Source organism: Leptodactylus fuscus, chromosome 6, assembly GCF_031893055.1.
Source record: "Leptodactylus fuscus isolate aLepFus1 chromosome 6, aLepFus1.hap2, whole genome shotgun sequence".
Classification (NCBI taxonomy): domain Eukaryota; kingdom Metazoa; phylum Chordata; class Amphibia; order Anura; family Leptodactylidae; genus Leptodactylus; species Leptodactylus fuscus.
This window is the reverse complement of record NC_134270.1, coordinates 149,773,687-149,798,095: the sequence shown is the minus strand read 5'-3', so window position 1 is coordinate 149,798,095 and position 24,409 is coordinate 149,773,687. Positions and strand designations below refer to the sequence as shown.

General features: G+C 44.8%; 1 protein-coding gene across 1 annotated transcript; it reads left to right on the top strand.

Annotated features, from left to right (window-relative positions):
- Positions 1 to 1,676: 1,676 nt before the first annotated feature.
- Positions 1,677 to 15,332, top strand: CHMP4B (charged multivesicular body protein 4B). Its single transcript, XM_075277504.1, has 5 exons — positions 1,677 to 2,015; positions 9,726 to 9,903; positions 10,965 to 11,079; positions 12,712 to 12,838; positions 13,890 to 15,332. Exons 1-5 carry the CDS (start codon positions 1,832 to 1,834, stop codon positions 13,952 to 13,954), a joined length of 669 nt encoding a protein of 222 aa, XP_075133605.1. The 5' UTR covers positions 1,677 to 1,831; the 3' UTR covers positions 13,955 to 15,332.
- Positions 15,333 to 24,409: the final 9,077 nt, after the last annotated feature.

Sequence of the window (24,409 nt, the reverse complement as noted above, 5' to 3'; positions counted from 1 at the left end):
TGTGCCATGGGATTGTTGTCCTCATGGTACAAGAAGTGCTCTGTATCTGTCATGTGGACTGCTGATGTTGATCCTGGTTGTTTCCTACTCCTGATTGACTGATGTTAACTTGAGTTGTGCTAAACTTCATCTATCTAGTAAACCCTAGTGACTGTATGAACAGAGCGTGACACCCAGTGGTGTAACTACCGCCATAGCAGCAGAGGCAGCCGCCACAGGGCCCGGGACATTAGGGGCCCGGTGACAGCCTCTACCGCTGCTATTATAATGATTGGCGGACCGGGAGAAGTAAGAAACATAAAAAACACTGTTACTTACCTCTCCATGATCCTGGCCAGGCCTCCTTCCTTGTTGTCTGACGTCACATGAACCCGGCCTGCGTCCCGGGTCATGTGACGTCCGACGTCATTGAAGAAGGCCGACAGCGGAGGCCGACAGCGTAGGAGCCGGGGGACAGGTAAGAAACAGTAGTTTTTTATGTTTTTATTGCCCCAGGTCTCCGATTATTATACTCTGGGGTCTGAAAAGACCCCAGAGTATAATGATTGTTTATGTGTGTCCACAGTGGGACATAATAGTGTGTGCAGGGGCCACTATGGGGTACAATACTGTGTGCAGGGGTCACTAAGGGACATAATACAGTGTGCAGGGGCCACTATGGGGGATAATACTGTGTGCAGGGGCCACTATGGGACATAATACTGTGTACAGGGGTCACTATAGGGGATAATACTGTGTGCAGGGGACACTATGGGGTACAATACTGTGTGCAGGGGCCACTATGGGGGATAATACTGTGTGCAGGGGCCACTATGGGGGATAATACTGTGTGCAGGGGACACTATGGGGTATAATACTGTGTGCAGGAGCCACTAAGGGACATAATACTGTGTGCAGGGGCCACTAAGGTTCATAATACTGTGTGCAGGGGCCACTATGGGGGATAATACTGTATGCAGGAGCCACTAAGGTACATAATACTGTGTACAGGGGTCACTATAGGGGATAATACTGTGTGCAGGGGTCACTAAGGGACATAATACTGTGTGCAGGGGCCACTATGGGGGATAATACTGTGTGCAGGGGCCACTATGGGGGATAATACTGTGTGCAGGGGCCACTATGGGGCATAATACTGTGTGCAGGGGCCACTATGGGACATAATACTGTGTGCAGGAGCCACTAAGGTATATAATACTGTGTGAAGTGGTTGCTATGGGCAACAGTTTACTTAATCCCCCCCCCAGTGTATATAGGTGACATAGTACAGTGTGACCTCACTAGCACATGACTGTGACACACAACTTCCATGAGTAGCAATAGCCTTAGCTACGTCACCTAACCCAGCCCGCACACACCCTGGCTTAATGCGCATGCGGCCCCAGTCTGACGTCACATGGCACTAGTTGCTACTCATTAGCTTCCTTCTCACGGTACGCCAGGAGCGGACATCTTTGAAATGGTTAAACCCCTAGTTTTCATCCCTAGAATATTGAACTATGAACCTTGGAAGTAAAACATTCCCGTCTAAACTAACAACACATCAGTAAGAAAGAACTGCCGCGACGTCCTCTGAGGTTTTGCAAGGGATTGATCATACGCGCCCGAAAGTAAAATGGCTTCCGCGCAGTCAGAGACACGCCCCCATGCCGTGTGAGGTGAACGCGTGACTTTGGTGACGTCAGTACGCTGGGGCTGACGGGAATAGTCCGGTTGTTGTCGTCGCTGGGAAGGAGCGTTCTCCCAGTCAGTCGTGGAAGCCGAACTGCGTGCGCTAGGCCCGGACTCCAGGGGGCTCCGTATAGTAGAGTGACGTCCTTACACCGGGGAAATGTCGGTGCTTGGGAAGCTGTTCGGTACCGGGGGCAAGAGTGGCAAAGGCCCCAGCCCCCAGGAGGCCATCCAGAAGCTGCGCGACACCGAGGAGATGCTGGCTAAGAAGCAAGAGTTTCTGGAGAAGAAGATAGAGCAGGAGCTGACGACGGCGAGGAAACATGGCACCAAGAACAAGAGAGGTGAGGGGCAGGGCCGGCCAGAGGCACCTAGGGGCAGGACCAGGGGGGAGAAGGACCTGGGGCACCTAGGGGCAGGACCAGGGGGCAGAAGGGAAGGACATGGGGGCAACAAGAGAGGTGAGGGACAGGGCCGGCCGGGGGCACCTAGGGGCAGGACCAGGGGGGAGAAGGACCTGGGGCACCAAGAACAAGAGAGGTGAGGGACAGGGCCGGCCGGGGGCACCTAGGGGCAGGACCAGGGGGCAGAAGGAGAAGGACATGGGGGCACCAAGAACAAGAGAGGTGAGGGGCAGGGCCGGCCGGGGGCACCTAGGGGCAGGACCAGGGGGCAGAAGGAGAAGGACCTAGGGGCAGGACCAGTTGGGCAGAAGGAGAAGGACCTAGGGGCAGGACCAGGGGGGCAGAAGGAGAAGGACCTAGGGGCAGAACTAGGGGGCAGAAGGAGCAAGGGCCAGGGTGCAGCAGGTCAAGGAGCAAAGGCCAGAGGGCACCTGCTGGATAGAAGGAGCAAGGCGAGGGGCACCCTGGGGACTCAAGGATATTGACCAGTGTTTATAGGTAACAGAGTTATCCCTGATGTATGTAATCAGGATAATAGACATTAAAGTGGTCTGCACCACTGAATTACTGCTAGTGGAAGAGATCTGCACCACTGAACTACACCATGTATCTTCAAGGGGGTCAAAGCATTTGTGGAATATTTCATAATCTGTACACTGATCAGTAAAGGAGTCTGCACCACTGCTACCTAGAGGGCTGAGCTACACCTTGGATGGTCTCCACTTGTATTTTGTTGTAATTGTGTGGGGGTTGGGTTAGTGCCTGCTGGGATTGGTGATATTTCTCCCAATCTGGTTATAAAAGGAGTCTGCACCACTAGTGCTAAAAGAAGTCTGCACTACTGAACAACACCTTTGTTGGTCTCCACACTTTTTTTTATGTTTTATTTTGTAATGTTAGAGTGGGGGTCAGAGCCTGCTGGGATTTGTAGTATTTCTCACATGTTTTGTGCTCATCAGGAAAGAGTCCGCACCACCGGTACTAAAACAGGTCTGCACTACTGAGCTCCAATTTTCTCATAGGATCTGGCCTCAGGTGGTTAGGGCATGCTGAGAGTTGTGCTTTACCAACAAGCATTAGAACATTACTGTAATGATCAGGTGATGGGGGTCTATCTACTGCCCCCTACTGATCCTTTGTGTCCCCATCTGAATGGAGCAGCAGACATGTTGTCGCTGCAGTTACCTCTAGGACTGTCTGAGTGGAGCGGGGTCCAGTAATTGACTATATTCAGCACCCTAGAAGTAGTATGGTGGCAGTGCACAGGATCAGTGAGGGCTCCTGCCGACCATTTACTTCTCTTATGTAAATAATAACATTGGCACAATCTGGGCCTGGGCTACTTAATGACTTGTGCCACAGGCTGCTGGGAGGGTATAGCGCTTTCCCTTAAAATCTGCAGCACAATGAACCTAACACCCTTGTCTCTGACAGGAATACACATTGATGGCCTATATACTGATAGAAGAAGTTTACACCTTCACTGATCTTCAGAGCAAAGGCACTGTAACATTTGCTGGGCCCTTCATTTTTGATCCCGAGCTTTTAGAGCAAGGGTAGGGAACCTACGGCTCTCCAGCTGTTGCAAAACTACATCTCCCAGCATGCATACTTGCTCTGCTGTTCTTGGATCTCCCGCAGAAGTGAATGGAGGATGTTGGGAGTTGTAGTTTCACAGCAGCTGGAGAGCCGAAGGTTCCCTACCCCGGTGTATGTGGCTCGATCTCCAGATCAGTTTCATCCACTGATCGCATATCTATGACCTAGCCTAAGAATAGGCCAACAATATGTATTCCTGGAAAACCCTTTTACAGCAGTTCTTGCTTTGTGACTGCGCTCTTACATGGTTAAGGATATTTATGGTTAGCAAAAAAAAAAAAAAATGAAACGATTCTTCTGGAAATAGAAGAGATGTGACACTGATACTGGCACTTCAGGAAGTCCTTTATCTACAGAGTCCGCTTGCCAGAGGGGGGGACGTAGGACTGGAAAATCCAGGTTGAAGTGAAAGACTGTTTGCAATGAAATACAGGCGGTCTAACTCTGAGAATTTCCTGTCTGCTCTGTGTAACTGGAGTAGATCAGAGTCTCTATGTAATGTGGCTGTAGCCCATTAAACTCGGGGTGGATGACAGGAGTCAACTGCCGGAACGGCCTGTTTTATATAGCCCATAAAGGAGGTATGCTAAGCTCCGCCCATAGCCCAGCTTATCCACAACCCAAATCTGACGCCTTCACAAATGGCCTCACATCTATTAGAATCTAGTGATCGGTTCCTATGAAGATAACTATGTAACAAACTGTACACCTAAGGGTTGGTTCACATCTGCGTTTGTATTCTGTCCGGGGGAGTCCGCATGGGGACTCCCTGAACGGAATACCAAACGCAATTGCAAGGGCTGGTGCAGTAAAAGCACACGGACCCCATGGACTATAATGGGGTCCGTGTGCTTGCCGCCAGATCTCTGCACAGAACGTTCGGACAGGAAGGTAGTTCACAATCGATTTTCCTCTCCGCATGATTTATGCGGGCAGCGCATGGCAAGCACATGCACCCCATTATAGTCTATGGGGTCTGTGTGCTTATACTGCGCAGTGTTTGGTATTCTGTTCGGGGGGGTCCCCATGCGGACTCCCCGAACAGATTACCAAACGCAAATGTGAACGAGGGGTAAGGCTTAGGTTATTAGCTGCGTTGGAGACTGTTGAAACTCAGAGGAGAAGAGAATCCTGCACGCTTTGCTTTGAACCGATGGACCCTATTATAATCATTGTGGTCATTGGATCTCCCCGTGTAAGCACCATTGTAGTGGTCCGGCTCCCCCAGTGAACCCAAATGACTCGGCCGTACGTGTGAGACTAGTGTCCTATATTAAACAGTGCTAATAATTCTATCATATGATTAATCCTTTTATTTTGAAGCCGGAGTCTATAATTTATTTCCAACAACACCCAATATTGCTCCCGACTCTGACTCCACAGCCCTGGCTTTAGTTGGATTTTGACTACTCCTTTGACCTGGGAAAGAGCTGCAATTTTTTTTCTTGTCAGAAATTGTGGCATTTGTTTAGTTCTCTGCACAGGGCATATTCTGCAATGAGAAATTATTTAGCGTACGTCTGATTTTTGTCCACATGGCAGAGTTCAGTACCGGCTGGCTTCTGTGCGCCTGCACGGCATGGCGAGCTAATATGTAATGGGGCCGAGACGTACCGACCTCAGATTTGTCAGAGAACCTCACATGAGCGCTGCGCTCCTCTCTGACTGTATGCTACATTTAGAGGGGTTGGCCCACAGTAGCTCAGGGCTACACAGCAATTTTGGACACACCCAAAGGTCACCGGTGACTCCAGTGCATCTTCATTCATTAACCACTTCAGTACCGGGCCAATTTGTGGTCCAGGACCAGACACATTGTAGGTTTATTTTGTGTGTGCAGTTTTGAGGGCTGTAAGGTTTTTCTCATACGTCTCATTCAACTAATTTTTGCGTCTTTTTTTTCGGGGACACATAGGGCTTTATTTTTATGTTATTTTTATATTCGAATATGCTTTAATTTTTTTTTATTTTTTTTTTTATATCCGGGAAAATATAAACAAAATAGGAGGGAAATTGTCTGTTTTTCACTTTTTTTTTTTTTAAATTTAATAACACAAATTGCTACTGAAAAACTTTATAAAATAGTTTTTCCTCTCTGTTACGGTAATTTTTATTTTGTATGGTGTTGTCGGGGTGGGGCTATAACCTTTAATAATGGAGTTTTATTGGCGTATTTTATTATTTTTTAAATTATTTTATTTACATTATTTTTAAGCTTTTGTTATTAATTATTTATATATATATTTCCAGATTGTGTCCCCATAAGGTTATAAGAGACCTTTGGCGACATCTGATCCCTTTTTTCCTTTGTTAGGGAGGCTGATTTCCCCTGTACATTTAGCCCCATTTGCAGGAGGAATAAAGCCTCCTGTATGCTACTGCACACGTTACTAGAGCTGATCTGGGTCCTGTAGGACCCAGCAGCTCTTGCAATATGCCAGAGGGCAGCCGCATCATGGCGGCACCCACAGCTGTGTATACAGAGCTCATTGAGCGCTGTATACAGAGCGATACAGAAGGTAATAAACCTTCCCTGTCTTCTCCGTGGAAGCTCCGGGTGAAGGTACAGCCGGCTCCCAGTATCAGCAGCTGCACCATCTCGTATCCGAACGTCCTGTCAGAACAAGGCAACCAACCGGACGTTTATAGTCTATGGGCGGTCTGGAAGTGGTTAATATGAGTGAAGGGATCAGATGATGGGAATTATGGCCACATTTCTGTGTAGCCTGAGCCTAAGTCATAACGGTTTGTTAACCAGGGGACCAGTTACTGTGACCTGTCCCATCTCCTTAGGCCCTATGCACACGGGGACATCCCGCCTAGAAAATCTGATCCGTACTTTGGCCTGGTTTCCGGGCCCGAACTCAGGAGACCGATACTGTGTACATGACAGTGATCTGTACTCCGCTGTCTGTACTATATACAGTATGGGCAGTGACTGCCGCCATCATAGAGCCTGACTGAAATTAAGCCAGGAAATCTGACCAGTGTAAAGAACAAATTTTCCAGCTTTCTATAGTGTAAGAACAGTCCGCCCTATCACATAAATATATATGAGCAGATACTGATCTGTCTTAGACTTACAAGGAGCAGGGCTCATGTGCCTGATGTTAACCTTTGCCTCCTGGAGAAGGGAGATAAAGCAGTATCAGGTGTAAGCTGTATAGTGGACAGGTAACTACAGGCGTGGCGGACAGTGTAGGGGGGAATCCGGTCCGTACACTGGCTGCATTTCCCAGCCTGAACCCAGTTAGGAGACCAGGACTCCTTATATCTTTAGTGATCTATGATCCTGAGAGTCCCTGCCTCCTTGTGTCCATGCTACGAGGAGGCAGGGACCACCAGGATAACCCCTTGTGTGTATTGTAGGGTAAGCAGGTTTCCTCCTGCAGTGCCCATGGTGATCCTGTAGTAGTTATATCTCCTGCAGTGAGTAACAGGTCTACAGGCGGACTGTGTGCGGACAGGGAGGGGGCGGACTGTTGCTAGGACAGTTGCTGGGTGTGTATTGGCTGGTCAGGGTGCAGGGAGAATGTGCTATGGCTGCCGTGTGGGGCTGTGAGGCAGGTTTAGGCAATGATATGGGAACTTCGCTGACGTATGGGGAAGTTGCTCTTGTCCCCTACTGCTCACTATAGTAATAGGACTAAGTGGTGCACAAATGCTGTGTATACTAACGCCCTGCTGGTTCTCCATTGAGAGCACACACAAGATAATACCAGAGCTCAGTAAACCAGTTATTGTACAGAGCTGAGGTCGGGTAAATGCAATGCAGTCACTTGTCACTAAAATCACTTCTAAATGGGATTATGTTGAGAGGAAACACATGGATTTCTACCAACCTCCTTAAGGTGGATGGAGCAAATCTGCCATGTGTGACTATGCCATTAAGAGCTGCAGTAAATCCTTATGTATTATTTGGATTTTACCTCTGGTTTCTGTCTTGAAGGGGAAAGTTTTTAGAAATTTGCAACTTATAGGTTATGAAATTTCCCCAATGTGGGACTATTAAAGGATTATCTTATCTTATAGTTGTGAATTATATTTTTTTGCACCTTCCCTTTAAAGAGGGTTTTCCGGCCTCAAATCAAATCTATTCACAAGATAGGTCATCATCATGTGACCTGTGGGGGCCAACACCCGGCCACCGCACAGATCTGCTGCTACTGGATGGGTGCGGGGGGGTTACAGCATTGTCCCTATTCAAGTAATATGAGCGCTGGTGCAATTTTCTGGAACCACAGCTTTGCCATGGACAGAGATGCCGTGCCACACCAATTACTTACATAGGAGCGGTGCTGCACACTATCCTGTCCGGGCGTTGGACCCCCCCACACATCACATAGTAATGGCCTATCCTATAGATAGTTCATCAGTATGAAAAAATAACTCAATTTGAGGATGGAAAATCCCTTTAATTCTGCAGTCCATGGGGCAGATTTACTAATCCTGTTTCATAATCTGCACAGTGTAAAGCTAAGACCCTTGTACAAAAGTCTATTATTGAGGCACCTATTGATCAGAAACTGCAACAAGTGACCGCTACTGTAGCAATGTCTGTCCCTTACCATTATCTACTAGTATGGGCCTGTATATGGCTACATGCACACAGCGGCAGCGGTTTTTACTGTCCACAAAAACACACTTCCATATTGCAGTCGTCAATATAATTTATATGATCCTCTGCACTTGTACGGGCGGGTCTGTGCTGTAAACACAGGCAGTAACGGTGATGAAGGTTTGTATGGGGCCATAGAAATATATACAGACATTATCCATGTACCATTTTACCACAGAGCCGGTACATGCGCACGAGCTGGTGTAACATCTTAGTCATCTGTACTGAGACCAGGAGGGGTATACAAATGACCTGAGGGGGTTTCTGTGTATCTCCAGAGCTGCCACCAATGACTCCAGTAAATAAACCAGGAAGATTTCCAGCTCGTAATTCATCTGGGCAGCACGGCCATCATAGCTCTGTCTACTTGGATAATTGGGTTTCATTAATTTTATTGTGGAGCAGGAAATGATTACTATTCCCATATTATATTAGAGGGTTTGTTGGCAAGGATAACCATCTGAAACCAGTCACAGCAGACATTATACTGAGCACCATCCTTCCTTCATATTGTGCAGTGGATGCGCCATTTACATGATTATTAGCCCATATGCCGTACAGAACCGAATGGCCCAGGCAGGGGCAGGAGCTGCTTGTGTGCCAGTAAGGAGACGCCAGCGGTCAGCGTCATAGCCTGGGCCGCCCCTCAAGATTAGGGGGACACGGCTGGGTAGAGATTTGGTACTGGCGCTGGCAGACCCAAGTTACACGTGAAACTCATTTGCATATTTATATAAAAAAACAAAACCTTATTTTTGTGAAAGTGGTGCATCTATTGGAATATATAAGGGCATGCACACACAGAAGAATCTAGACCCAAAAAATCCAGTCTGTCCTATTTCTTGGCCTGAGCTCCAGTGACGCAGACTCCTTGTTTCGTGGTAATTGACGAAGATGATACCGAGATTCTTGGTGTCCAGGCTGAGTTCGGGCACCGTTCTCAGCATCTGGTACACAGAGAATGGAGTAGGAAGTAGACGGCGCTGTTTGCTGCGTAGTGGCAGAACTGAGTCACTACAGCGAATGGTAACTGCAATTCCTGGTCTGACCACTATACAAAGAACAGCACTGTCCGCTTCCTGCTCCATTCCTGTGCATCAGCTGCTGACAACAGTTGATGGGTCGGTCTATCGGGTGTCAGACCTCCACCAATCTGATACTTATAACCTGTGCTTAGCATAGGCCATCAGTATATTTAGCCTGGGAACCCCTTTAACCCTTTCTTCTACCACTCACGGCTCTATGTAAATAATCTTGTCTCTTGCCATTGCATTAAATGGATCTCTGGTTTTTGCTGTATGTGTATATATATATATATATATATATATATATTTATTTATTTATTTATTTATTGAGTTACAGAAGCAAGAACTAGGGACTCTGTGTGAAAACTGCCAGAATATTTTAACATTTTCTCCAATTTTTGATCTTAGCTGCCCTGCAAGCCCTTAAACGTAAGAAGAGATACGAGAAGCAGTTGGCGCAGATCGATGGGACGTTATCCACTATCGAGTTCCAGAGGGAAGCCTTAGAAAATGCCAACACCAACACAGAAGTCCTTAAGAACATGGGATTTGCAGCTAAAGCTATGAAAGCTGCTCATGACAACATGTAAGTAAAAAGTTGCCTCATGATGATGGCGCCGCTCTACCCAGTGCTGGGTTATACAGATAAGAACCAAACATGGGTGCACAACGCCCTCACTACAGTGTTATACAGAGACTGGCAGCAGTTTTGACCTTTGACCAAGGTATCCATCTTTTAATCTGACCTGTGGAGTTCTCTGCACTTAAAGCTCCCTGGATCCTTCTCTGTCCGGGGTGATGGCTCTAACATCTCATCAGCTGACCACTAGAGGTGCCAGAGGGGGCGCTGTACATAAAAGGTAGCTGTAGTTGTGCTGCGGATTGTATTAAAAACATGGATTCTTTGGTCAGACGTGACTGTCATCCCAGGTTTATTTACTCTGCTCTGCTTGTTTTGGGTCATTAAAGGGGTTGTCCAGAGACTTCTTTTTTAAGTGGCTTTGGTCAGCATGTCTTCATGCACAATCTGGGAGTTCTGGGTTAGTTTTGACCTCAGGTCATATGATGGGAACCAGCCTCCTCCCATTTTTGTCACCGGTACTGTGGGACTGGCTTTAATATAGTCAGCCAGCTCCATATCACCTGTGGAGAGAGGAGAGGAGACAGCGACCCAACCCGGATCCAGTTCCTGCATGAAGAATCTGCAGACCATGTAAGTTAAATAGAAGTCTACAGACCGTCCCTTTAAAGAGATCCTTTCACCACCTTCCCTTTTATCCATTAATAAAAGCTGAAATTCATGTTGTAATTTTTTTGTAGCCCCCACCATTCCCAAGCATTAAGTGCTGTTAGTTTTGGTGTCTGATATGCTGCTGCTTTTTGTTATGGTTGGAGATTGTCACCGCCATGACTAAGAATGTGAAGGCTACTATAGCTTCTAGTCCCCTGGCACTTTATGAATAATGACCTTCCATCTAATACAACGACATGACGGGGTCAGTTTTTGGAAACTCTGTAAACGGCAACGTCACTATGGTCACTTGGGTATATGAGTGTCATAGTGGGGTGAGAGGCTTGTCAGGATGTTTCCTTGGTGCATTCTCATGTATCACGTATCCGCTTTGGCTCACATGTTTTTCTCCATAGGGACATCGATAAGGTCGATGAACTCATGCAAGACATCGCTGAGCAGCAGGAGTTGGCTGACGAAATTTCTCAGGCAATCTCTAAACCTGTTGGAATTGGAGAAGACTTTGATGAGGTAAGTAGCAGAACCCTTTACCTCCTCACACAAGGTGAAGGACTTGCCCATCTGGCTAGTATAATACATCAGTCATTGTCAGACATGTGCACCACTATCGGAGCCAGAAGTAGGATCCAGGTGGTCCACGACTTGCTGACTGTGAGCCCAGGAAAGGAAATCTCCAGTCGTGAGACTTTATTTTTAACCCTTTTTGCCGCAGCCTTTTTTTTTCTTCTCTGTTTCTCCATCCTCAGAGCTGTATGATAGCTTATCTTTGCAGGGTAGACTGTAATTCAGTGTCACCATTTAATATATTGTACAATGTACTTTGAAGCTGCAAAAACTTTGACTGAAGCGGCTTTAGAAGAAAAAAAAATTGCACAATTTTCTTATGAGGTTGGTTTTTAGGGCTTTAACTTTGCAGCCGCAGTTGTTCCGATTGCGTCTGTACCAAGTAGTTTATAGCTTTTGTAACATTTTAGCACCCAAAGTCCAAAACTTTGAAACAAAAAATTCTTGGAGTCGCCGTAGCCGATTTTTACATGTCCCCAGCTTGAGCATTTTCAGAGGCGTGGATACATCATTTTATTAATTTTTTTTTAATTTTATTTGGAATCTAGTAAGAGGAGGGGGATTTCAACTTTCAGGGTTTTTTTTAAATGTTTTTAAAATTTTGTCTATGGGAAAATCCCAATGTATCTTCAGTACTATGACAGGCCTGGGAACCTTCACAAGACTCCCAGCTGTATATCATAAAAGCAGGTAGTTGGGGCTGTTACAAAGGGTTAATGCTCACGGGGCAACACGGTGGCTCAGTGGTTAGCACTGCAGCCTTGCAGCGCTGGAGTCCTGGGTTTGAATCCCACCAGGAACAACATGTGCAAGGGGTTTGTATGTTCTCCCCATGTTTGCGTGGATTTCCTCCCATTCTACAAAGACATACTGATAGGAAAAAAAATGTACATTGTGATCCCTATATGGGGTTCACTACATTATAAAAAAAAAAAAAAAAAGGGTTAATGCTCGCGGTCAGAGGAGACTCCGATGGGGAATTACCGTTTCGTCTCCACTGTCTGTTGGGTTATGAACAGGCACCATATTTAAAGACCTGACATCATCCGTATGTGGGCGATCCAATGTTGTCACCTTTGGCCACTGATCAGTCCTCATTCGTTGGTAGTGTCGGTATGAATGGCCGTAGTGCTCAGTATTTGTGTGAGGCTGCTGTTTTGTGGCTCGGTTGTCCTCAGGTTGCGTCTGGTTTGTGCAGTAAATAGGATTATAGGCTGTGCGGTTCCTGCAGCAATGACTATATATAGCCACGCTGTACTCGGCCCCTCTAATTACCGCCATGCCAGGCTAAACGCTCGGGCGCTGGCATCGGGATTACAGGAAGAAGTTAAATTAAGGCTGACTGTAAAGTAACTTGTCAGGGCTCCTGTAACGCTCTGTGAGCACAAGCTCATTTATGGTGCAGCTATGTGTCATGTCCAGTTTGTATGGTATGAGAACCTTACACAACCCTCCACTGTGCTGAATCCCTCATCTGTTACTGTATCAGGACCTTCTACATACACATACATGTACAGATCTATATACTCACATGTCTTCAGTGGGTTTCTTGTTCTGACCGATTTCCCTTCATTCCAGGATGAATTGATGGCTGAGCTGGAAGAACTAGAACAGGAGGAACTAGACAAGAATCTTCTGGAGGTCCATGGGCCAGAAAATGTACCCCTTCCAAATGTGCCTGCTTCTTGTCTACCCGCAAAGCCTGGTAAGTGCTATTGGCAAAGTTCAGATCTTTATAAAACAATTTATAATCCTATACCATTCCTTTAAGTAAATTTATATTACTTTCACTGAGTTCACCTTTCCACCAGGTGTTCACCCGCCACAGATCTATAAGCCACTTGTACTGTAAAGGGGGACAAGACTAGACTGGTATAAAGGAGTGGGGTGCAGGTTGAGGGGGTAGCATATTTGTAATCTAGACTAATTCTGTAAAGGTGCCTTAGATGCATCGGAGAGGTAAAGGAATAATTGGTTGTGATAGTGAATATGGCCTTAAAGACGTCTTCTCTAGCCGCACGGGTTGAGGCTACACATTGCAGAAAAGCTGCGATTTTGTTGCTATATATATATATATATATATATATATATATATATATATATATATATTTATATTTATAATCTCCACAATCCTCTTCTGACCTCAGCCTGAAGGGGTGTTCTGGCTAGGTCCACTATGGAGACTATAGTTTGATAACTGATCGGTGAGGAAAAGGGGGCGCTATTCTTCTGTCTGAATGGCTGTTCTCCAGCAGGTCCATAGAAAGCTGCTGCATTCACACTGGGATATAAGGCGCCCCTGTTCTTATGATTGGTAGAGGTCCTAGCTGTCGGTCCCTCATCAGTATAGTAGTATTGCCCCATTTGGCAACTTGAAAAGCTATAGAATCTCCCTGATCCTTCTGCCAGACTGGGAGGGAGTCTGCTCCACAGTGGCCGATACACAGTACAATTTGCTCCACAGTGGCCGATACACAGTACAATCTGACCCACAGATGGGTGTCCACAAAGAGGGCGTGCCATAGCGTCGTGATCATGAACTTAGGGTATATCCCCAGGGGGCTGGAATCGCAGGATATTACAGACAGATCTTATTGCAGATCCATTACAAAGGGTGATCCTATAACAGAAATGGACATGCTGTAATGTAAGAGTCACTATTAGTGCAGTTTCCATGCAGATTTTTTTCTCCCTCAAGACCACAAATCAGAAATCTACATTCCATAAACTAATCTGTATTCTGTTTCACTTTTTAGCCAAGAAAAAGCAAGAGGAGGATGATGATGATATGAGAGAACTAGAGAACTGGGCCGCAGTGTAAAGTCTGGAGAAATGGTACGAGGTCCACTGACACAGACTGATAACTTGTTGGATTTGGGTGTACATATATATATATGGAATGGAAGGGGAAGGGGTACAGAAAAGTACTCGGCGTCTTTCTCCACCCCTACTTCTTTCTCTGCCTGAAGCCTGGAACGTGAATTCATACAGACACAATAGAAGGCGGCCATAGCTCACATTTGGCCTGAACGGGATACGGTGGCGACGTTTGTCATCTATCACTTTAAAGTCCAACATTTGGCTCAACCTAGGGATGGCAAGCAGACTGCCATCATCCAGCCCTCGATGGTTGCTTCCCCTCCTCCGCTTTGGCCTCACGTGCCTGTGCTCTCAATAAAACCACATCACTTCCTTAGCTCTCGTAGTCCGATCCTGTCTCCAAAGCTTGGTCTCCTAAAGTAGCGATGTGCCGCACAGTATACAACACAGGTTTCAGAACTGCGAATGCTCACCATACTCCTCTTTATGCATTTACAGAGATAAGGCAGCAGCACAGAGGACTTCAAGAATATTACTGATGGTCATAAAAGCAGGCAACGAGACCTGGTTAACAATAGACAATTGTATATTGGCTGTACAAGGATCTATTAGGCGTGATGGCTAATGGGTTCTGGAATCCTCCATCTTTATACAATTGAAATCCTGCACTAGGTGGCGCTGTCACCACATACATGTGCTCAGGCTCCACCGAATGCAGGATAATGATTTCTAAAGGTCGTAGTTTTTGGTTTCCCCCCCTCCGTCTGTCCGTCGCTACACTACGAATCACACTGAGATCTACGGTTTGTTCACACGTGAACGCTGGCTTTCATTCCCTTCACGATATCTTGTTTACAAGCATCTCGGAGCCTTTCTTCAATCACCTCTCTCTGCCGGTGGAGGAGCAGGCGGCCATCGGCCTAGAAGAGCTAGATTTAGAAACCAGAGGAAGAAGTTATCATTTTAATTTCACGCTGTATTTCTTCACACCAGTAATGTTACTGTTTAGTTTGGATGATACGTGTGTTTGTTTTTTGTTTTTTTTCGTCGCCCCTCCTCTTATTCATTTGGAAATAGTTTGCACTTTCTAATAAAATCTCTATATTCCTATCTTGTTTTTATGGAACAGTTGCCCCTCCCCCCCTTTTTTTTTTTCCGCTTAGCCAAGAAGCCCCCTTTTAATAAGCTCACCATTAGGAGGCGCCGCTCTGAAAGAAGTGTGTGTATACATAGACAGCGAATGGCTGCACAGCTCTAGCTTTGTACATGGAGTGAATGTATTTTGCAATACCGTACGTCCCTGTTTATAACATTTCCGATTACTTTGAGATCGCATTCGCTATGACTCATGAAAGATAATAAAATCTATTTCGAAAAGTGACTGTGGATGATTTGTTGTCTACTCTAACCCTGCCTAATATAGGTTACTGTGGTTAAAGGGGTTTTAATAGGCGGTCTGTCCTTAGGACATGCCTTCAATATTACTAGGGGGCCTTCACAGATCAGCTGGTCCTGGATATTTACCTGCCCCGAGCTGCGCTGCTCAATCTCTGTACAAAGTGTAGTGGTGGCTTCAGGTTCTGCAGCGCTATCCCATATACTTCAATGGGGCAGTTCTGCTGTTACACTATGTACGGCAGGTGGTAAATGTTATTAGAGGTTAATCTGCAGGGGTCCAAGAGGTCAGGCCACCATAGATATTACTTTGATGGCCTAATCTCATGAGAAACTGAGTAGCAGGAAGCTGAGATATGCGATGGTGTTGATGGGGATCTCACACTAGGCTGGATCACTTCAAATGGTCTTAGGCTGAGTTCTGGCGGGGTTTTTGGTCAGGATTTTGACATGGAATCCGAGTCAAAATCCTGATGTTACTTGGAGCGCCAGTGTTGTACTGTCTTAGAACAATTCTTGACATCCTCTTTTAACGCCTCTCGCCCATGAGTTGTTTACATCCACACGATCATCTTTCATTGGATATTTTCCCTCAATCGCCCCGTTCTCAGTTACTCTCCACAATGCAGAATACCTCCAAATTTTCAAGGCACTGAACACCGTTCTGCCTCCAGCCACACCCACGTTCACCTTGTCTGTGCCTATTCTCAGCCATGTCTCTTTGTGCCCCCTTACAGTGTAACATCTTATTAGGACACCCACAGTATATAAGGTCCCCTCCTGGTGCTCCCATAATGTGCATAATGCCCCCTTGTGGTCTTCCCCCACAAAAAAAAAAAATGAAACCAAAAACTCTGCAGTTCCTTCTTGTATCTCCTGCCAGTGGTATAACAAGGCTGCAGATACAATATGACATCACTACATCCAGGGGTGTTACTTGAGGGGGTGCAGAGGGTGCAGTTGCATCGGGGCCCATAAGCACTGACCTCAGTATTGAGATTGCAGCCTCCATCTGGCCCATAAACCAAGGAGACCCCCAGATCCCCCTCACCACACTATGGTGGATTAAACTCCCTAGTACCCGTAACCATCACTATCAAGAATTCACTGTAGGGATGAGGTAGGACAAAAGATTGCACCCGGGCCCACAAAACTTTAGTTACGCCACTGTCTACACCTCATAGTACCGCTGTCCTGTCACTGAATAACGAGTCTGGTGGTTTTACCTTTGATTGTTTAGTATGGAGAAGGTATAAGCGACATCACATCGCCCCTGCCAGCTGCCCATCTGTGGGGTGGATAGACAGGCTGAATGGTGATGTGATTAGCCACAGTCCAGTCCTATTAACGTGACCAGCGCCTCCTTTTGACGTCAACGTTAAATAACCAATTGCAGAAGGCACGTGTCACCAGCCATCTGGGTGCACTCATCATTGTGGAAGGCACGATGGATCAACACAAGTATGCATCTATCCTTGCGGACCATGTTCACCCCTACATGTGAATTGTTTTTCCTCAGGATGATGGCATCTACCAGCACGACAATGCGACGTGTCATAAAGCTCGCAGTGTACGTGCGTGGTTCGAGGAGCACCAGGATGAGTTTACCGTACTCTGTTGGCCAGCAAATTCCCCGGACTTGAACCCGATCAAGAATCTGTGGGACCACCTCGATCGTGCCATGGATGCTCAACCGTGTAACCTAGCGCAGCTGGCCACGGCACTGGAGTCGGCATGGGTCCACATCCCAGTGAACATCATCACAACATCCTCTATCTTCCTGCACGTCTCGCTGCGGTCCATTGTCGAAACTGGTATTTACCTCCTGCCGCCTGGGATCGCGGGACAGCACCAGAAATCTAGGACTTTCCTGCTGAATCCAGGACAGTTTGGAGTTTTGACTGATGCACTGAAAGCCTCACAAAGTTGGCCGTTATTGCAATATTGCCCTTGCTAGTCCAGCACCAAAGACCATGGCTAGTTCCAAGTATCTCAGATCACTCAGTTATCCTATTGTCATGTGGATTGGCACTGAAGCAGATCCACAGAAAACTTGTCCCTTGATGTTACCGTGTACCCCGGGGTCACATGTCTAATTTCCATACAAGGAAGCTCCAATCACAAAGTGGCAGGTGTCTCTAATAAAGTGGCCATTCATACGTCTGTATAGTAGCACCCTATCCTGCAGATTCTCCATAATCTTGGGGCACCTTTAGTGCTTATTTACGTTGTGCTTTTGCAGCTCAGTAAACTCGCTGTAATCTTCATTAGTATTTTAATCACCTCTAATTAAACGGCGCTGAAAGCATTTTCTGCTCTGACGCTCATTCGAGCTCAGCTGAAAAGCAACAAAACAAAGCGATGGGTGCTGCATGAGTAATACGGGTCTCTAGGAAGGGCTATGGGCCTGGAAATGTCCCCCCCCCCCCCCCTATTAATATTGTTGCATTTAATACCCTATGAGAATTTTTGTTATTCAGTCTGATAGCGGTGTTACTAATTTTTAATGGGGACTGCGGAAGAAAGAGTCCTTAATAAAGAGATAAGTGGCCGCCAGATGGGTTGTCAGATGCTTATCTCTGTGGGGAACAAACTCTCAAGACTGTGAGAATCAGCAGGACAAACATCTAAGGTTTAATACGAGGTATATAGTGCTGAGCAAAAGTTTTAGGCAGCGGTGGGGGGAAAATGCTGCAAGACATAGAAGGGTTAATGGTTTATTTTTGTCAAGAAAAATGAAATAATGAAGAGAAGCGAAATGTTATTGTAGAATTGTTATTTTCATATTATATGTTTAAGAATCCTTAAAACTCTGCAATTCTGACTCTGGACACTAGACCAAATAATAATCAGAGACTTCCTATTTTGTGTAGGCCAAGGAGACCCCCAGATTACCCTAACCACACTAAGGTGGATTAAACTCCATAGTACCCGTAACCATCACTATCAAGAATTCACTGTAGGGATGAGGAAGGGGTCCCTGGACAAAAGATTGCACCGGGGCCCACAAGAGTTTAGTTGTGCCACTGATGTAGATACTCCCCTTTCACTACACAGGTCACAGAGCATGCCTAGAAAATTTCCCATAGAAGTCAATAGGGCCTGCTCCAGACCATTGTGTCCATGTCCCGGAGACAGGAAGTCAAAAACAATTTTAGGTTTAGTGGCAAGAGTTAGAATTGCAAGACTTTTATGACTTTTAAAAATATGGATATCCTATTATGGGAAATTAAATTTAAAACATGATCAAAAATCCTTTAAACATATATATAACCCCTCTGGACATCTGCTGTACTATTACGTCAGTATTTAAATATGGCCGTCGCTCAGGAGCTGAGCTTCCACTATAGCCACTGGGTCTCTGCTGTATTATATAGCAAATACCTGACGCTAATGTCTGCTAATTCCCAGCATTAAAGCCCCTGATTCCTCAGTGAAAACTAACCAAGATGCCATTTTGGTAAATATTGTCAGTCCACGAAACAAGATGAAGGCTTTGGGAGCTATGTCTATTAACTCTGTGTAAACACAAAGATAACACTCAGTCTGTTTCCTGTAGAAGCATGGTAAGTGTTCTCTTCAACCCTATGTAATGTAATATATATTTACTGTGCATACATTTGATCTGCATTTATATTAGATTTCTAGAAATCATAACAAATAATCATTTATGGCAAAGTCTATATTGTGATACTTCATAGTGTCCTGTTCTTAAAACAGTCAAAGCTGCCTCCCCCCAGCTTGCTGAAGAATACAGGAAGTGGGAAGAAGCGATAGCAGGTAAAGCTTCTGAGACAGGGAGATGGGTAAACCCTATTAACTTCTATTACAGGCTGCTGTACAGTGTGCTCTAGGTAGCCTGTATTAGAACTTTTGATATTTTGCAATTCATTCGCATTGTAATGCATTACATTAGTGATAAGAGCCCCGGGGGTTTACTAAATATTGAATAAAATATTAAAATAAATATAAATTTTAAAAAATATTAAAATTTTTTAATTTGAATCACAGCCCTTTCCATAGAGCACATGTAAAAGTAATAAAATACAGTGAAACACATACACATTAGGAATCCCTATGTCCAAAAATGCCCGCTCTACAAACTTCTAAAATTATTTTTCATGTACAGTGAACACCATAGCGGGAAAAAACCCCAAAAGAGCCTCTGCTAAAAATTTTTACAAAAAGTGGTTAAGGCGAAAAGACATAACTATATAGTACACCCGGCCCCGCAAAAAAAGACACTTTATGCATCCCTGTATACGGAAATATAAAAAAGTTAGAATTTGGCAACTCTAAAAGAAAAAACTTTTTTTTTGCAATGTTTTGGATTTTTTTTTGAAGGGGTTAAAACAAATAACTAGAGATGAGCGAATACTATTCGAAACTGCAGTATCGAATAGCACGTTCCCATAGGAATGAATGGACGCAGCCGGCACGTAGACGGCATCCGGCCGCTTAACCCCCTGCGCGCCGGCTGCTCCCATTCATTCCTATTGGAGCGTGCTATTGGAAACTACCGTTTCAAATAGTATTCGCTCATCTCTATAAATAACACAATATACATTTGGTATCCCCAGAATTGTACCGACCCATAGAATACAGATGACGTGTAATTTTGGCTGCACAGAGAACACCATAAAAACGAAGCCCATAAGCAAGTCGCACAAATGCAGTTTTTTTCCAATTCCACTCTATTCTCAGTTTTTCTCCAGCTTTCCAGTACATTGCATAGGATATTAAATTGTACCATTATGAAGAACAATTTGTCCCACAAATAATATGATGTTACATGGCTCTGTGAATGGAAAAATAAAAACGCTATGGGGTTTGGAAGGCGGGAAGTCAAAAAAACAAAAGTCAAAATCGGAAAAATGGCTGCGGTGGGAAGGGGTTAATATAAATTGATATATATAAGTATAATAAAAATATAAAATGTGATTTAAACAATAGGTCATTTCCCTTTAAGGATACAGTATATAGATATATAGGCTCTGAATAAGAGAATTACCCGATCTCCTTCTCTTAGATAAACCTTGGCTGGATTCAGCGGTCACCCAGTGTTGCAGATACACGCTTACAAAGAGAACATTTCCATGACCTTCTATACAAACAATAGAAACGTTTCCTCACAGTCTGCCGAACACGTTCTATCCACAGTCACAGCCGGCTTCCTATGCATGGCTAGAAACTAGTAATAGAATTCTCCGCAATAATGGCAATCTCTGCAGACTCTCATAGCCATTCCTCCTCTCTGAGTTTTAAGCCCCGGACCCCCGCACTGTGGTTCTAGTGGTAGATCCTGCATCGCCATAGGGTCCTCTGGTGATCTAAGTTCAGTGGAAGAGCAGGGGTCCGGTTCTTGTGACCGTATTATAAGATGACATAGTTACTAAAATAATCATTTATAGGACTTTGTAGAGTGGGCCAAAGACTAGATATGAAATTGTAGGGTAACCATTCCACAAACAGCCAATCTCCCTTGTTCGGGACCACATACATTTTTTTTTTTTTTTTTTTTTTTTTCATATATGCAGTTTTTAGGTCTAGAATATGTTTTTTTGTTTGGATTATTCAAATAATTTTTGAGTCTTTTTTCAGTGACACAGCGCTTTTTTTGCATGTTTTTTCTTCTCTTTTTTTGTATACACTGCGCTCTCCTGGTTCTCACTTTCAGTGTATCATTTGCGGGCTCTGTTTCCTCCCCTCTTTCCCTTGCAGTTGGGGTTCCTCAGGGCTCAGTCCTAGGCCCCCTGCTCTTCTCTCTCTACACAACTCCTATTGGACAAATCATCACCAGATTTGGCTTCCGGTACCATCTTTATGCTGATGATACCCAATTATACACATCTTCCCGTGACATCACCCCTGCACTAATACACAACACCAGTGACTGTCTTTCTGCTGTCTCTAATATCATGTCCTCACTCTATCTGAAACTGAAACTTTCAAAGTTATCCCTCTCCTCCACAAGGCTCTCCATAATGCCGCACCTCCTACATTTCCTCCCTCATCTCCATCTACCGCCCAACCCGTGTTCTCTGTTCACTCAATGACCTAACACTTACGTCCTGTATTATCAGAACCTCCCACGCTCGTATTCAAGACTTCTCCCGAGCTGCACCACTTCTCTGGAATGCTCTACCCCGGACAATCAGATTAACTCCCAATTTTTACAGCTTCAAGCGTAAACTAAAGACGCATCTTTTCAGACAGGCCTATTACAATTCCTAATGTAAACCCTTACATAGTTAGAATCCCTAAAACAAACCCCTCTCTGTTCCCGCTCCCACATTACCCCACAGGATATGATGTCACATCGGACTGTAACTATATATGTCCTGTCGCCATCTGCACACGACTGGTGACGGCTCATAGAGTTTTATTTACAGTCCTATGAAAAAGTTTGGGCACCCCTATTAATCTTAATCATTTTTTGTTCTAAATATTTTGGTGTTTGCAACAGCCATTTCAGTTTGATATATCTAATAACTGATGGACACAGTAATATTTCAGGATTGAAATTAGGTTTATTGTACTAACAGAAAATGTGCAATATGCATTAAACCAAAATTTGACTGGTGCAAAAGTATGGGTACCCTTATCATTTTATTGATTTGAATTCCCCTAACTACTTTTTACTGACTTACTGAAGCACAAAATTGGTTTTGTAACCTCAGTGAGCTTTGAACTTCATAGCCAGATGTATCCAATCATAAGAAAAGGTATTTAAGGTGGCCAATTGCAAGTTGATCTCCTATTTGAATCTCCTCTGAAGAGTGGCATCATGGGCTACTCAAAACAACTCTCAAATGATCTGAAAACAAAGATTGTTCAACATAGTTGTTCAGGGGAAGGATACAAAAAGTTGTCTCAGAGATTTAACCTGTCAGTTTCCACTGTGAGGAACATAGTAAGGAAATGGAAGACCACAGGGACAGTTCTTGTTAAGCCCAGAAGTGGCAGGCCAAGAAAAATATCAGAAAGGCAGAGAAGAAGAATGGTGAGAACAGTCAAGGACAATCCACAGACCACCTCCAAAGAGCTGCAGCATCATCTTGCTGCAGATGGTGTCACTGTGCATCGGTCAACTATACAGCGCACTTTGCACAAATAGAAGCTGTATGGGAGAGTGATGAGAAAGAAGCCGTTTCTGCACGTACGCCACAAATAGAGTTGCCTGAGGTATGAAAAAGCACATTTGGACAAGGCAGCTTCATTTTGGAAACAAAAATTGAGTTGTTTGGTTATAAAAAAAAGGCGTTATGCATGGCGTCCAAAAAGAAACAGCATTCCAAGAAAAACACATGCTACCCACTGTAAAATTTGGTGGAGGTTCCATCATGCTTTGGGGCTGTGTGGCCAATGCCGGCACCGGGAATCTTGTTAAAGTTGAGGGTCGCATGGATTCCACTCAGTATCAGCAGATTCTTGAGAATAATGTTCAAGAATCAGTGACGAAGTTGAAGTTACGCCGGGGATGGATATTTCAGCAAGACAATGATCCAAAACACCGCTCCAAATCAACTCAGGCATTCATGCAGAGGAACAATTACAATGTTCTGGAATGGCCATCCCAGTCCCCAGACCTGAATATCATTGAACATCTGTGGGATGATTGGAAGCGGGCTGTCCATGCTCGGTGACCATCTAACTTAACTGAACTTGAATTGTTTGTCCAAAATACCTTTATCCAGGATCCAGGAACTGATTAAAAGCTACAGGAAGCGACTAGAGACTGTTATCTTTGCAAAAGGAGGATGTACTAAATATTAATGTCACTTTTCTGTTGAGGTGCCCATACTTTTGCACCGGTCAAATTTTGGTTTAATGCATATTGCGCATTTTCTGTTAGTACAATAAACCTCATTTCAATCCTGAAATATTACTGTGTCCATCAGTTATTAGATATATCAAACTGAAATGGCTGTTGCAAATACCAAAATATTTAGAACTAAAAATGATTAAGATTAATAGGGGTGCCCAAACTTTTTCATAGGACTGTATATACTGTATATGTGTAATGAAAATAACTTTTAGTGCGAAAATGCCTGGACCCCTGTATAAGCAATGCTACCTCCGATGCCGCCCCTGCTACCTCTTGTGTCACCCCCTTCTACCTCATAGATTGTAAGCTCTTGCGAGCAGGGCCCTCAGTCCCATTGTGTGAAATGACTTTCTTTGTAATGTATCTTTCTGTCTGTATTTGAACCCTACAAATTGTACAGCGCTGCAGAATATGTTGGCCACATATAAGTAATTATGATAATTATGCTAATTATATTATTATTACATGTGGAAGTACTGTTGGAGTCATCATGTTGCCCATGGTGCCCTGTGGGAGCTATTATGTTACACATGGGGCCATTAGGTTACACATAGGGGTACTGTGGGAGCTATTATATTGTACACAGGGGTTATTATATTGCATGTGGGAATACTGTGCTGTCATTATGTTCCCATGGGGCACTGTGGGGACTGTTATGTTACACATGGGGGCCATTACATTGTACGTGGGGTCATTATGTCATATATGGGAGCACTGTGGGAGTCATTATTTTAAGCATAGGGGCTATAAAGTTACTCATGGGTATACAGTGAGGACCATTAAGTTACTTGTGGGGGGCAATATGGTGGCCATTGTAATACACATGAAGGACTTGTGAGGGCCAATATATGTGGGGAAGATTTTACTATACTTGGCGGCACTGTATCATTGTATGATACTCCTGGGGACACTGTGGGGGCTTATATGTTACATGTGGGCGGGGCAATGTAGTGGCCATTATACTACATGTAAGGACACTGTGGGGCTGTTATATTACGTGGGGGAACAATTTTACTATACATGGAGGCACAGAAGGGGTCATTACATAGCTGTTGTAAGTCATTTATAAGCGACCAATACATTGGAGGAGTTTGGTTGGGAATTTATCACTCTTGGCCTGTAACCAAGTCTATTGCAGAACTGTAGAGAGATTCGGGGCCTATAAACCGCGCGATGACGGTTTTGTGAAGTCTAAGCCTCCCTCCGATTAGTCCTCGCTCACCTTTCCTGTCA